Genomic DNA, 14,482 nt, shown 5'->3' with positions numbered 1-14,482 from the left:
GGTTACACTCAGAGATGTGGCGCACACGTGAGGCTGTAGTGCTAATGCGTCCCAGCCCCCTTAGATGTAAGGCTACATTTACACTGGTGCGTTTATGTTTTAAAATGAAAACGATCCTCGTCATACTGGCGTTTCCACTGCATTTCAAGCCGGCTTTCCACTATCGCCGACAAACGACAGACCGGTCATTCAGTCATTCATTTCCAATGGAGAGTAGCGTGGGAGCTGCGTGGAGTTCCGATCATATGCAGATGTCCGTTCATACTAACGTTACATGACCGAAAGCGCGTGTTATGTGACCATTCATGCACACTGTAGCATCATGCTACATAAGACAATAAATAAGATTTATATTCCGCTTTTACTCAAAACTCACTTTAAACCACCATCGAGTGTTTGTAATAACTTCCAATTGCCATCTGTGTGTTTTGGCCATGTAATGTTGCTGAAATTAAATGTTATTACCTCCTATTAGTCAGAGCAGCGATCATGGAAGAGAGAACACAAGCAGACAGCGCTGGAAGCTGCTAATGCTCATCAGTAAATCAGTGGAAAATAAAAAGAAATCATGATTATGTCTGAGCTATGCGTTTTAAAACAAACACGCACTAGTGTAAATGTAGCCTAACAGATGTGTAAACTGAAGACTATTTGAGCTTTATTAAAACTATTTGCACTGATTTATTGTGTTGGTTACATTTTGTTCCTTTGTGCAGTGGCTCAGGAGATGAGTCTTTGAGTTTATATAAACATCAACAAGCTGAAAAATAAAACCAAATTTTTTTTTTAGATAATGTAATCTTGTTAAACTTGAAGTATCGAAGTCAAGGTATCTGTATCGATATCGAAAATTTTTGAACGATACCCAGCCCTAGCACCAAGACATTGCTTTGGAGGCAAAGTCCTTTGATAGTGATGCAAAATTCACATTGTAGTGTTCAATGTGAAGTGTTAAAAACACTTAACATTCACATTTTTAAGTGTTTTGAACTCATGACGGACAACTAGCGAAACCTCTGGTCATGTCAACCTCATGTTAATTTGAATAAAACTCAAAGTGCTTTCTCCTTAACTTTTACCCTGAGAGACCATCACTCCTGATACATGATTCGTCCATACAAATCATATTCTTTGTACATCAAGTAGCTTTTCAGTCCTGGTGGGAAAGGACCTGAGTTAATGAACTTTGGGTCACCCAACCTTAGTGGAGTCATCTCTCTCCTGATGGCAAGTCTGCATTGGTGTTGCAGTGAACAAGGATTCCCTGGGAAAGTAATTTTTTGTGATATGTTGTTATCTAATGCAATTGCATCCATATTTTTGTAAGTATAGCTGAAGTGTCCATGCTAGAATTGTTTATGCTACTCACCTAATATTTCTGAAATTTCAGCCCACTCTTTATGCCTCTTTAGAACCATTTTCAGCTTGGAGCAGATGAGAACATGATTGACATAGTCGAGGAGAACCCGCACAGCTCTTCCAGAGAACTGCACTAGCCAAGAGACGCTGATGAAATCACAAAACTACATGCAACAGATGATAGAGACAGAAGTAAAGATACATATGCCACATATATAGATAAAAAACACATTTCCTTCAGAGGTAAGTAAGCTTAAAATGCATTAGCTCTGTTCCAAAACCTAGTGAGTTACCTTGCTACTGTTTATGATTTTTAACATTTTACTGTTAGCATGTTGCTAAGCTAGCTTTAGCATAGACGTGCAAAGATTGGGTAAAATTTGGAACACTACATAGAAACTGACTTAAATTGAGCCGGAGACTCAACTCATGTCTGATTTCAGTAGCGTGTCCTATTAGCATGTTGCTAAGATAATGCTGTCAAAGTAGCATAAAGTCAGTTTAAGTTGAATAAAAATACAAATATTGGGTAAAATACTAAAGTTTGGTTGGATACTTCTAAGAATTGAAGGATTTATACACAAAAACATTTCTCTTGCTTTGTTCGCCATCTTGGGTTTATTTTTAACTGAGTTATACATTTGAGAACAAATGTCTGGAATGTGCATACGTTGGCAACTTACTAGGTTTTGGAACAGACGTTATGGGTGAACTTACTGGAACCTTCTCACTGGTATGTTCTGAGGAGTGACCCCATGTTGAGTCATGAGGACAACAGAAGCATTTTTCTGCATCATAACCACTGTTTAACAGCAGTCGCATCATCATCTCATCCCTCAGGCAGTATTGTAAGGCAGTGGGAAACACTGTGTCATTGACCTCTGTGAAGTAGCAGTTCACATCTGCTTGGCTGGCCAGGAGAATCCTGACAATCTCATACCTCCCAGCTCTCACCGCCACTAGGAGGCAGTGCAGGGGATCCAGGTCCGTTTTGGCTCCTGCGTTTAACAGCAACTGGGTGCTGGTCACATCTCCATTGGAGACCGCAAAGTACAAAGCGGTCTTTCGCATATCTCCATACTTCTCAGAAACATGCGTGTCTAGAAGAGCGTTGACGTCGAAACCTCTGTCCACCAGGAGTTCCATGCATCGGACATAGCCTCCATCTGCAGCTGCATGAATTGGGCTCTGGCCTGAGAGACGGAGGGCTCTCCTTGTGGTTACTGGGATTAACATTCTTAAGGCGCTGTAAAGAGAACTAGATTTTAACATTTTCTGAAGAAAATGAGTGGTGGGACTAGTTACTCCATAACCTTCAATGCATATTTTAGGAGTTAGTGGCGAATTCCATTAGATTTGTTGTATAAAGGCAAATCTTGCAAGGCTAATGCTGTCGATTTCCAATTCCAAAGTCCAGTTTAACTTTAGGTAGAGATCGGAGTGACGAAACTAGCAAAGGATTAGCATATTTCGTAAAACTTACAGGTAATGCCCTTTGTATGCTGCACAGTGGATGGGAAGCTGTAAGGAAAGATTAGCGATGTTGGGATCAGCTCCATGTTGAAGTAAAAGTTCAATGCAGTCAGGATTGCCAGAGCCAGCAGCATCATATAGCACACTGTCTCCATTTGGCGCCTGAGCATTTACATCGCCACCTGTTGGTGTGGAGGACATCATGGTTTAGTGTTAGTTTAATATAAATATGTAAATGTATAATGTGAATCTGTATAAACATCCTTATATTTTTTTTTCTAGAAACATCGGTTAACCAGTATTACCATAGTGAATAAGGATGTCCAGCGCCTCTGCTTGTCCGTACTCTGCCGCAATCCCCATGGGCGTCACTCCATGCTCATTTGTCTCTGAGACGTTCCCTCCATGTTGCAGCAGCAGCGTAAGAATGTCAGTGCAGCCCACCTTGGCCGCCTCATGAATGGCAGTCCACTTTTTAGGGCAGGCTTGGTTCACAGATGCCCCCCGTGATATAAGTGTAAAGGCGATTTCAAATGAGTCTGTTCTTACAGCTCCAAAACAAAACACAAGAACTTTTTATGAAGGTACTAAAGACACTAAAGAAATTGCAAATGAGACCTACCCAGTAATAAAGGGGATTCATTTTTGCTGTTTATTCTGTTGGGTGAAGCTCCGTGCTCAAGCAGAGTCCTAACAATCTCCACCAGCCCAGCTTGAGTCGCCAAAATCATTGGCGTCTCTCCATCTGCGGTTTCCTCCTCTAAGCTCAACCTGTAAGAACCTTTTCAACCAAACCACTGAGTGTTGTATGAACGTATCAGACTTGAAACTTGAACTTGATACAGTTAATTTTAGTAATTTTGTTTTGTTCGTTTGGAAAAGAAACAAGCGACCGTTATTTTAAATGAGTCACTGAATTATTCACTCAACCAATTTGTTCAAAAACCATTATTAATTCAGGAACTTAAACAAGTGACTCTTATCAGTCATTGAATCATTTATGTAAATGATTCATTCGGTTTCAATTCATTCAGTGTATTGATCTGAGGCAATGGTTGATTCTGCTGTGACTTTGTTTGGGAATATTTTAACTGGCGGAGCAAAAAAGGTCAAAGTATCTTGCAATATTGTGTCCAAAATGTAAGTTACTCAGAATTAATTTCTTGTTTTTTGAAATAGCTCACCATAAAGGACCATCTCCAGCACCTGCACAGATTGCTGGACAGCAGCTCTATGAATTGGGTACCACCCCTTGCTATCCACCTCAGTGAATGCGGCAGGATAGTCCGACAGCTCCTGCAGAGCAAAGAGGTCACCTGTGGGGCCAGATGAAATTACCTTACACTTAGCTAATTATCATCATTTAACAACTTAGTTCAATGAAATGAAATTATGTGTATTTTCCCTTTAACCTAATTGTTTTACAGCAAGCGTAAAATCTGGTGGGAATTTCACCTCGGAATATTGCATCCAAGATCTTTTGATGTTCCACACTGGATTTATTTGCAGGATAGAAAAAGTGGATGGTAATATAATGTTTACTAAGATATGTTTGCTTTATTTCAAGATTCCAAAAGGCAACTTCTTATGTGAACATCACACCTTCCGAGAGAGGCGATGTCTTTACATGACTCTTCAATGCTCAGTTGGATTGTAGCATCAAGAAGGTCATCGTCCTCATCTAGGTCACCTGATGGATCCATTTTCCTGGAGCTAAATAAAAACCTTTTATATGAACACGTGGAGAGTAATAGAATGTTTTTATTCACATTGTTTGTGATATGTTATAAAAGTCATCTTTGATGTCAAGTGTATTGTTTTAACCAAAACCAAATTCTCAGAATAGTTTAATATGACACTTTAGTCATATAACAGAAAGGTTGAAGTGACTACTCAGTTTCTATAAAGACACTTCTGCTGTAGTTAAAAGGAATTCACTTCGTCTGTCTTTCAAAGTAGCTGTTTTCACAGAAACACTTACATTTTTACAGTCCTCACAGCCGAACAGTCAGATTTCAACACTTATACACAGCTGGAAACTAACTTTGCGTTAGTTTCAAGGAAATGCTGAACTAGAGCATGCACAACCGACACTTCGTCCGGCACTTCCAATGAATCATTCACACTTCACCGAACAGTAAACAAAGGCTCTAATCTCACCTTGTGAAATACAGTTCCAGTGAAATCACGCGTCTCTCACTGCTGTGCAAGTACTTTAGCTACACTCAGTCTGAACTTGAGGCTGTGCCAGTACTTTAGGTGCACCCAATCTGAATTTGAGTGCTTCCCCTTCCCATGCTCAAAACAGCAACAGACATGCATCTAAATTTGGCGTTCACCTGCTCTGGTCTTTGCCATGCACACCATTAAAGTCAAATGACCACATAATCGCTTGATTTTTTTTAATGTGCATTAAATTACATATATTTACACAGCTTGCAAATAAGCATCTGTAATTTGAAATTAATAATTTACAAAATTACCATTTTTTTCATGTTAATACAGTACATCAAATACAATTACTGCAATGCTACCAATTTGTCAACGTTTGTATACAGTCCATACAGTATACATTTTTATAGCCTTCTATAAATGTAATTGACCCATACAGAGTGCAGCTACTGATATACTGTATACAGTGCAGGCATAACTTTGCAGCTGGGGAAATCCCAGAGTCACTGCATTATAGCCACCATGTGTTCAATGAATAACTAGAGAAAACAATCTTGGAAAGTCTCGCAGTGGCTTGAAAAATGCTTCAATTGTCTTAATGTTTAATCTTTTACAAGTATTTGGCAATGTGCTGGATTTCGGCCTACATGGTCAAAACAAGGAATGAATAAAGGAATAAAAACGGGACTTTATGAGGTTGAATTATGAAAGAATAACTACGAATGTGAGCGTAAATATAAATTTGAGTTTACAAATTAACAGCATGTTTATAAACCGTCTTTGAAATTTCAGGTTTGGTGATTATGAGTGTTTGGTTTAAAAAAGTATTTAAAAATAGAGGGTGGTATAGAAAAAACAGAGAGTAAAAATGGAAAGGGTAGGATAATAGACAATGACAAAAATAGAGCTTTGTTCTGACTCAAAGCATCTAGAAGGGAGTTTAGAATCTGAAACAAAGTATAAATGACTGCTTAGCAGAAGAAACCTTGGTAATAGCACACTGGCACTGTCAAACTGACATATGAATGAAATGACATTTTATTTAATATTCAAGACAGTTACAAAATCATTTTAATCACTGTACTATATAGGATTCACCATATTGCATGAATACAATTAACATTATAAAATGCTATTTTTGTTCTAAAACTTAATCCATAAAGTACGAATTTGGTATACAAACAGTTATTGTGTAAAGAAATTGTTACATCAATTAATTTATATAAATGACAATAATGTACAGTACATAATACAATATGTAACATTCAGTGAAAGAACATTCAGACAAGAAAACTTACATTCATTGTTATAGTTATATTGATTAAGTCAGATCATATTCCTTGTACAGCAGGTAATTTTTAATCGGAGGTGGAAAAGGATCCATTATAACGGTATTACAGAGTCTTTTAATGGTCATGTGTTTTCTGATTTCCAGACGACAGAGGTGCTTCAGGGATCGTGGGTTGTCTGGAACAAATTCAAAAGCTATTAGTCAGCGTTCCCTGAGACTAGAGAACCATCGACCTGTTGCTAGAGAACAGGTACTATCTTCTCACATGCATTTGGTCATTTTGAGACTCTGAGCTGTAGTTTGCAGAAGTTTCTTCATTTGACCCAGAATGAGAGTCCCGTATGTCATAAAAACGACTGGCTAAACAGATAAATAATTAAATGTGAACCCAGTGAACTCACTCAAGATGGTGTATATATCTTCCCACTCCTTTTGTTTCTCCAGATTGGATCTCAGACATGAGCAGAGGGGGACGCGGCTGACATAGTCCAGTAGGATCAGTGCCACTCGTCCCAACAGGTAAACCAGGCAGCACAGACTCATGAAGTCACAGAACTCTGATGTAATAACAACATAAACATAGCAATTTAAATGTCATAATATTAATTTAGTAATATAAAATAAATGGTAACACGTACAATAATGTTCAGTTAGTCATTGAACTTGGTATCATAATTAACACTGAATAACATTTTTGACAGCATTTAATATTCTAGGTTAATGTTTATTTATAAATATTTGTTCATTCATGTTCGTTCATTAATTAATATTCATTTGTACAACTTTAAATGTTAAAGTATATATGTAGAAATTTTAATTAACCCAGATTAATAAATGCTGTAAAAAAAAATGTCATTGTTATTTTGTGACACCTAATGATAACAATTTTTTTTTTTTAGAATCTATTACTAAATAAATAAATGTTCAATTATAGTGTCTTTATTCTGTTCCAAAACCTAGTGGGCTGCAACCAGTGATTGCTATATTGAACGGAAAGAGACTGAGAACTACAGTCAGCTGAGGTGAGAAAAAGTATTGCAAAAGTAACATAATCCATTACTTTAACACACTATTATAATGCATTACTTAATTTTGAAACAAACTTTCCCCAATATTGACAGTTAGACACCAACCGAAAGTTGTTCATTTCCAATGAGAGGTGGTGCTTGAGGCATTTTGAGTGAAAGTGACCACTAATGCAACAAAGATCAAATTTTATGCAAATGAGCAGGGACACAATGATTGGCAATAGAAGAAAAGACATTGGAAAGGACATTGTTGATGTCATGTTGCTAAGATAATGCCAAAATACACTAATAATCACAAAAAAATATGTAGTGCACAATATTAGGAGAAGCAGTCTCATTTTAAAGGGTTAGTTCACGCAAAAATGAAAATTCTGTCATTAATTACTCACCCTTATGTTGTTCCAAACCTGTAAGACCTTCGTTCATCTTTGGAACACAAATTAAGATATTTTTGATGAAATCTGAGAGCTTTCTGACCCTGCATAGACAGCAATGCAACTGTCACGTTCAAGGCCCAGAAAGATAGTAAGGACATCATTAAAATAGTCCATGTGACATCAGTGGTTCAACTTGTAATTTTATGAAGCTACGAGAATACTTTTTGTGTGCAAAGAAAACAATAATAACAGCTTTAGTCAACAGTTTCTTCTCTTCCATGTCAGTCTCCGCTGCGTGAATCCATCAAAAATATCTTCATTTGTGTTCTGAAGATGAACGAAGGTCTTACAGGTTTGGAACGACATGAGGGTGAGTAATTAGTGACAGAATTTTCATTTTTGTGTACACTATCCCTTTAGTTATATAGAGCTGTCTTTGGCCCCGTTTACACATGGTATCAAGATGCGAAAAATGGTACGAAAAACGTGACAAGCACAATGTTTTCTTACCAGTCCTGATTCTACCACAACTCCCCAGCTTTCGCCATAGTTTTGCAGCTATCAAAGCAAAAACGAAAGCTGCTGCTGTCCATATCATTTTCCGTTGTCTCCTTTAGCATTCATAAGTACATTGTGTGAGTGTATTTTGCAATTTTAGTTTGAAAGATCAGAAAAGGCCCATACATATTCCCACCTATCAAAGAAATCAGGAAAATGGTCAAAAATGGTTGAAAGTGGACAAAAGAAACAATCGGCTATCTTAATACCAGGTGTAAACAAGGCCCTTCCGTACATTTTGCACTACTGAATAAATTTACAATCAGTATAATCAAGTATATTTCGCTAGAACCTGCGATCTTCGATGACATTTTTTAACTTGGCATAGTGCATTCTGGGATTTCACTCATGATGCTTCCTTAGAATTTATCTAAAACAAGCCCTGTGTTCAAATATGCCTTCTTCCGTACTATTTGGTAGGCAAAAAAACAGTACATGAGCTGAGTAGTAGGTCTCTGACAGCAGGTGGCGCTTATGGATCAGCAGCGATAAGAGAGGAAACAATGCCATCAAGTCAGGTCCGAATCATAAAACAGCTGGCAGAAAGTACCCAGATAACCTACTACTTCCATCTGTGCACATCTGATGGACACTTTACTATCCCATGAGGCCATGGGACAGGAGTTGTGAATGGCAGTGAAGTGACACAACTGGCGCTGTAGGTAACATGATAGTGAGAACATGGCAGTTGTAATGCGTCGGAATTTCATTCATACTACAAACGTTCATACTATATCGAACATGCTTTTAATCAGTCACAAAGTAAGTTTCAAACCAAATGTAGTACCTACTATACTATGCTGCTATTTGAAAAAATGGTTAAAATGCATGTAAAAGTGTGCTTAAAATATTGTCTATAGCTATGTTTCCATCCAAAGACGCAAATTTAACTTATGCGCTAAACTGGAATATCACATAAAACATTTGCGAATAAAGCACCGTTTCCATCCAACGAGTCAAAGAGAACAAAATCATCACTTCCTGATAAACTGGCACTAAATATCACTAAGAAAAGTAGGAGAAGCCACTGAATATATAAATTTTCATATATGATAAATTACTTGACGAAACACAATAAATGCGGTTATTGCTTTTGGAGGTGAATGCCAGCTGTTTATGTAAGACAATTGTACAGAAATACTTTGATGACGCAAGCATTTCAGAACGACCAAAAAAACATTTCAGATGCTGTGCAACGAGATTGGTCCGCTGGTTAGTCAAGTTATCCCGTCCCATAACGCAAAGTCACATGACTTTTTTGATGCACATGGTGGAATTTATTCGGTAAATGTGATTCCATCGTAGTTTATGTGCATTTTTTCTTATCGGATAAAAAGTTGATCCTACTCAATTGTGCGTATAAGTTTTTGATGCGCATTTTTAAAATGTATGCACATCTTGGCATTTCCATCCAGGGTTTTTTTGTTGTTGTTTTTCTTGCGCTATTCCAAAATGCGCATAAAAATAGGTGGATAGAAACGTAGCTTATGTAGGCTTTGGAACAGAACCTTTTGTAATCAGGCCCAAAACTCACAGGTACTTTCTTGTCTCCTCCATCACAGATATCCCAACATGGTTTATGTAGATGCATGTCCTTCCAAGCAAACCTCATGTTGAAATGGAAATCATGGTGACAATGGAAACATTCATCTACATCATATCCATTATTAAGAAGTAATCGCATCATCATCTCATCCCTCAGGCAGTATTGTAAGGCAGTGGGAAACACTGTGACCTCTGTGAAGTAACAGTTCACATCTGCTTGGCTGGCCAGGAGAATCCTGACAATCTCATACCTCCCAGCTCTCACTGCCACTAGGAGGCAGTGCAGGGGATCCAGGTCAGGTTTGGCTCCTGCATTCTAGTGATGGGAAGTTCGGCTCTTTTCAAAGATTTGGCTCTTTTGGCTCGGCTCCCTTAGAAGAGCCGGCTCTTACGGCTCCCAAATGGCTCTTTATTCAGTATCACTCGGAGCCTTCTATTTTAGCCCAATTTAGCAGTTGTGAATGGTTTGTGTGTTGGTAAGCAAATTTTTTATTCAGTGTTTTCATAAAAGCCTTATTTTTATGCTTTTTTTTTTGTTACAAAAAAAATAATACACAGATACTATTATTTAACATTTTAATAAAACTTTAATTGAACACAGAACCACAGAACCTCGACAAATTTCTTACCAAACACACAAACTATTCACAATTGCTAAATTTGCCTAAAATAGAAGGCTCCGGCTGAAGATTCGGCTCTCCCCGACGGGAGTCGGCTCTTCTCGTTCGCTATAAAAAATCGGCTCTTAGAGCCGGCTCGTTCGCGAATGACACATCACTACTGCATTCAGCAGCATCTCAGTGCAAGTCACATCTACATTTGAGATGGCAAAGTAAAGGGCGCTCCTACGCATGTCGCTGTAGTTGTCAGAGATGGTTTGGTTAAGTAGAGCGTTCACATCAAAACATCTGTCAATCAGGAGCTGCAGGCACTGCGCATGACCTCCATCTGCAGCAGAGTGTACTGGACTCTGGCCAGACTCTATGAGAGTCGTCTTGCTTGTGACTTGTGACTGAGATCAGTATTTTTAACACTCTGTAAATGGAATTGGTATAACTCGGGTAAGTATATGTGTAAGGTTCTTTTGATCACTTTTTACTCTGACTGTTAATAGGGGTTTCTTCAGCTTTCGTCACTGGGTTTGATTTTTATTAAAACACACTTTTATGAAAATGAATGTCACATTAAATTGACTTTGAAACTTGATTCCATGTCAACATTTAATTTTCCCAAATGCGTTTTTATGTAGATTTCCATCAAATCCATCATAAAAAATTGGATCATTATGTATAATTTTAAGATATTACCAAAGAGTACAGGTGCATCTCAATAAATTAGAATGTTGTGGAAATCGATTTTGCTTGACAATCCTCATAAGGCTGCGGTTCTCTCGGTTGGTTGTGCATCTTTTTCTTCCACACTTTTTCCTTCCACTCAATTTTCTGTTAACATGCTTGGATACAGCACTCTGTGAACAGCCAGCTTCTTTGGCAATGAATGTTGGTGGCTTACCCTCCTTGTGAAGGGTGTCAGTGATTGTCTTCTGGACAACTGTCAAATCAGCAGTCTTCCCCATGATTGTGTAGCCTAGTGAACCAAACTGAGAGACCATTTTGAAGGCTCAGGAAACCTTTGCAGGTGTTTTGAGTTGATTAGCTGATTGGCATGTCACCATATTCTCATTTGTTGAGATAGTGAATTGGTGGGTTTTTGTTAAATATGAGCCAAAATCATCACAATTAAAAGAACCAAAGACTTAAACTACTTCAGTCTGTGTGCATTGAATTTATTTAATACACGAGTTTCACAATTTGAGTTGAATTACTGAAATAAATTAACTTTTCCACGACATTCTAATTTATTGAGATGCACCTGTACATAAACCAAACCAAAATCTATATTTTAAAAAAAGTATTTAAATCGATTTCTTTAAAAAATTATAGCATTTGGGATGATGTTTCCTATGGAGTGAGGGTTAAAAAAATCGAGATGGGAGGAAAATGATATTTCGGTGTATTTTGTGTTCTATAGCAAAGTTCCCTCGAGAAAAACTTTTGTGATGGAAATAAAATGAGGTGGGAGGAAAAACAATATTTAAGTGCTTTTGTGAATAAATGCATATTTTCTTGGGGGAACTCCTATCATTTTCCCCCATCATCATCATCATCATTATTATTATTATCAAGTTACTGTTTTGTTACTGTGCTTGTTTACCAGAGTTGGAAGTAAAAGTTGAGAAATGATGAGCAGAAAATGAAGACGAAAAATTAAAAAAGAAGAAGAAAAAACATGTTAAACATCACAAAATTATTTGTTATTTCCAGTCAAACTGTAACTTTGTCGAATTATTTAAAAAGTGTAACAATATTATGTAATTATCCATTTATAATACATGAAATGCTTATTGTGAAATTAGCATTAGCTAGAATAAGGAATCAAAAGAATCCAAACATTAAAAATGTGACGTTTAAACACAGTACATTATCTGAGATGTAATGGAAATAACACTGTGGTGAGAATGTTCATTAATTTTTAGAAAAAAAAAATGAAGAAAAAAGGACAGAATTCACCAGTGATTTATGCACACTGTTAGACATTGTTAGTGGACAAATTAAACTAGCAAGGCTGCGAAAAAGTGTTTCTACTAGGCAAAAAATGCCCAACTACCCTCACGTTAATGTATTTTAGTGTATACCCATTTCAAATTATTCTACACTTACAGGTTGTGGCCCTCATAGGCCGCATGATGAATAGGAAGATGCCCAGTCAAACTGGCCAGGTTTGGTGAGGCTCCATGTACAATCAGATCCACATAGTCTGGGTTTCCAGAAACAGCTGCATCCATCAGCACACTTTTACCCTTAAAGGACTGTGCATTCACATCAGCTCCTTGTCAAGATAGATGGATTAAAATTGATTAAAACAAATCTTCTTTAATCTCTCTCTCATTTGCGAGATCAAAGTTTCTCACCACTTTCAATGAGAATTTGGAGGACTTCAAGATTGGCGCATTCTACTGCTACACTCAACGGTGTTGCTCCATGACAGTCCCTCACTGATATTTGGCTGCCGCGTCTCAACAGCAGAATTAAGATCAACCCACTTGGGCTGCTTCATGCAGTGCCGTCCACCTCTTCGAACATACCTGGTCCACTACAGCTCCATGTGCAATGACAGCGTACACCATTTTATAAGATCGGACTCTTACCACTTGGACAAAATAAAGAAGAGAGTTATAGTTATTATGGAAAGTACAAGCAGTGGCAAGCAATCAACATTTAAGTTGTGCTTCACCCAGCAGAAGTGGAGACTCCTTTTTGCTATTGGGGTTGTGTGGTAGTGCTCCATGTTCCAAAAGGATCCTGATGTTCTCCTCCAGTCCAGCTTGGACTGCTAAAGCCAAGGCAGGCTCTCCATTCCTACCTTTCTCCTCCAAGTCTGGCTGGCTGGAGACTGTGGATTATATGATTATCAAATATCTCAAAACCAAATGTAATATATGTATGTCTGACACAGTCTCAATAACTTATCCAACCCTTACATCAGAATTGTGTCCATCCATGTTCAGGACTCACCCAGAATTGCCTCCAGTACTTTCCCTGATGGTTGCATGGTGGCTCGATGGAGCGGTAGAAGTCCTCTACTGTCAGCTTCCTTGAAGGCTGAAGGAAATTGCTTGAGCTCACGGATGACTGCAGTATCACCTTATGATCAGGGGACATAAACAGATTACAGAAGTAAAAGCTTTGTTCAACACCACATTTTAAAGCATCAGCTTGATGAATCTATTTAGTCAATTTGGAAAAATCTCACTGTAAAATTTAAATACTTGGAGCCCAATTAGTGGTTCTTAAGATTATAGTTACACTGGTGGAACCCATTGGAGATCTCTAGGCTTGTTTTAAGAAAGGACGATTTTATGAGGAACTTACAAGATAGATATCACAAGTTCCTGCAAGAACTCAAAGGAATTTGTCATCACAACACCATTATATGGGAAAGACTTGCAGCAAGACTATCGTTTGTAGTATATAGTTGACTACACTTGAGTTACTTGAATAGGACGGGGTGTCCAATTCTGCTCCTGGAGGGTCACTGTCCTGCAGAGTTTAACTCCAACCCCAATTAAACAAACCTGAACCAAGATAATCAAGGTCTTCATGATTACAGGCAGGTATGTTGGGAAAAGTTGGAGCTAAGCTCTGCAGGATGTTGGCCCTCCAGGACCAAGTTTGGGAACCCCTGCAATAGGATATTTGAGGGATCTTCAGAAGGGTCCTGAGGTTCTTCAGAGGGTTCAGCAAGTATGGCAATCTGAGGAACCTCAAGTATCTTTTCATGTTTATGGTGATAGAACAGAAACAAAATATTTGAAGGCATTGATCCATTACCTGTCTGGATTGCTGCCATCAGTTTCAAATTCTCATCACGGGCGGAGCTTCATGAATATAATGTTCTGAGAGAAAGTATTGCTTTTTGCTATTTTAAATATTCAGTTTCCATAAAAATGTACATATAGTAAAAAAAAAAAAAATCCATCAATCAAACCAATGTGTTAGTTTAGATGTTTTTCGATATTGCAAATGCCTCATGATAAGACTCTTCAATGCTCAGCTGAATGAGATAATCGGTGAAATCATCTTCATTCATCTTGTCCCACATAACATGCCCATCTAGAA

General features: G+C 37.9%; 1 protein-coding gene and 1 pseudogene across 3 annotated transcripts; both read right to left on the bottom strand.

Annotated features, from left to right (window-relative positions):
* Positions 1–817: 817 nt before the first annotated feature.
* Positions 818–5,046, bottom strand: asb15a (ankyrin repeat and SOCS box containing 15a). 3 transcript variants are annotated; one of them, XM_016448434.1, is made up of 10 exons: positions 4,993–5,046; positions 4,435–4,539; positions 4,288–4,325; positions 4,017–4,148; positions 3,455–3,613; positions 3,138–3,383; positions 2,843–3,014; positions 2,077–2,605; positions 1,370–1,523; positions 818–1,264 (listed from the first exon to the last, which is right to left on the bottom strand). In XM_016448434.1, exons 2-10 carry the CDS (start codon positions 4,533–4,535, stop codon positions 1,092–1,094), a joined length of 1,704 nt encoding a protein of 567 aa, XP_016303920.1. In that variant the 5' UTR covers positions 4,536–4,539; positions 4,993–5,046; the 3' UTR covers positions 818–1,091. The 3 variants fall into 3 exon arrangements, with proteins under 3 accessions (XP_016303920.1, XP_016303919.1, XP_016303921.1); XM_016448433.1 differs by having other exon boundaries at positions 4,435–4,545; positions 4,993–5,037; XM_016448435.1 differs by having other exon boundaries at positions 3,138–3,317; positions 4,435–4,545; positions 4,993–5,037.
* A 3,321-nt stretch (positions 5,047–8,367) lies between these two features.
* LOC107659462 (ankyrin repeat and SOCS box protein 15-like) lies at positions 8,368–14,143 on the bottom strand (annotated as a pseudogene).
* Between the last annotated feature and the right edge of the window lie 339 nt (positions 14,144–14,482).

This window comes from Sinocyclocheilus anshuiensis, unplaced genomic scaffold, assembly GCF_001515605.1.
Source record: "Sinocyclocheilus anshuiensis isolate Anshui unplaced genomic scaffold, SAMN03320099.WGS_v1.1 scaffold387, whole genome shotgun sequence".
NCBI lineage: Eukaryota > Metazoa > Chordata > Actinopteri > Cypriniformes > Cyprinidae > Sinocyclocheilus > Sinocyclocheilus anshuiensis.
Note: the sequence above shows the minus strand (reverse complement) of the source record. Positions and strands in the feature narration are given on the sequence as shown.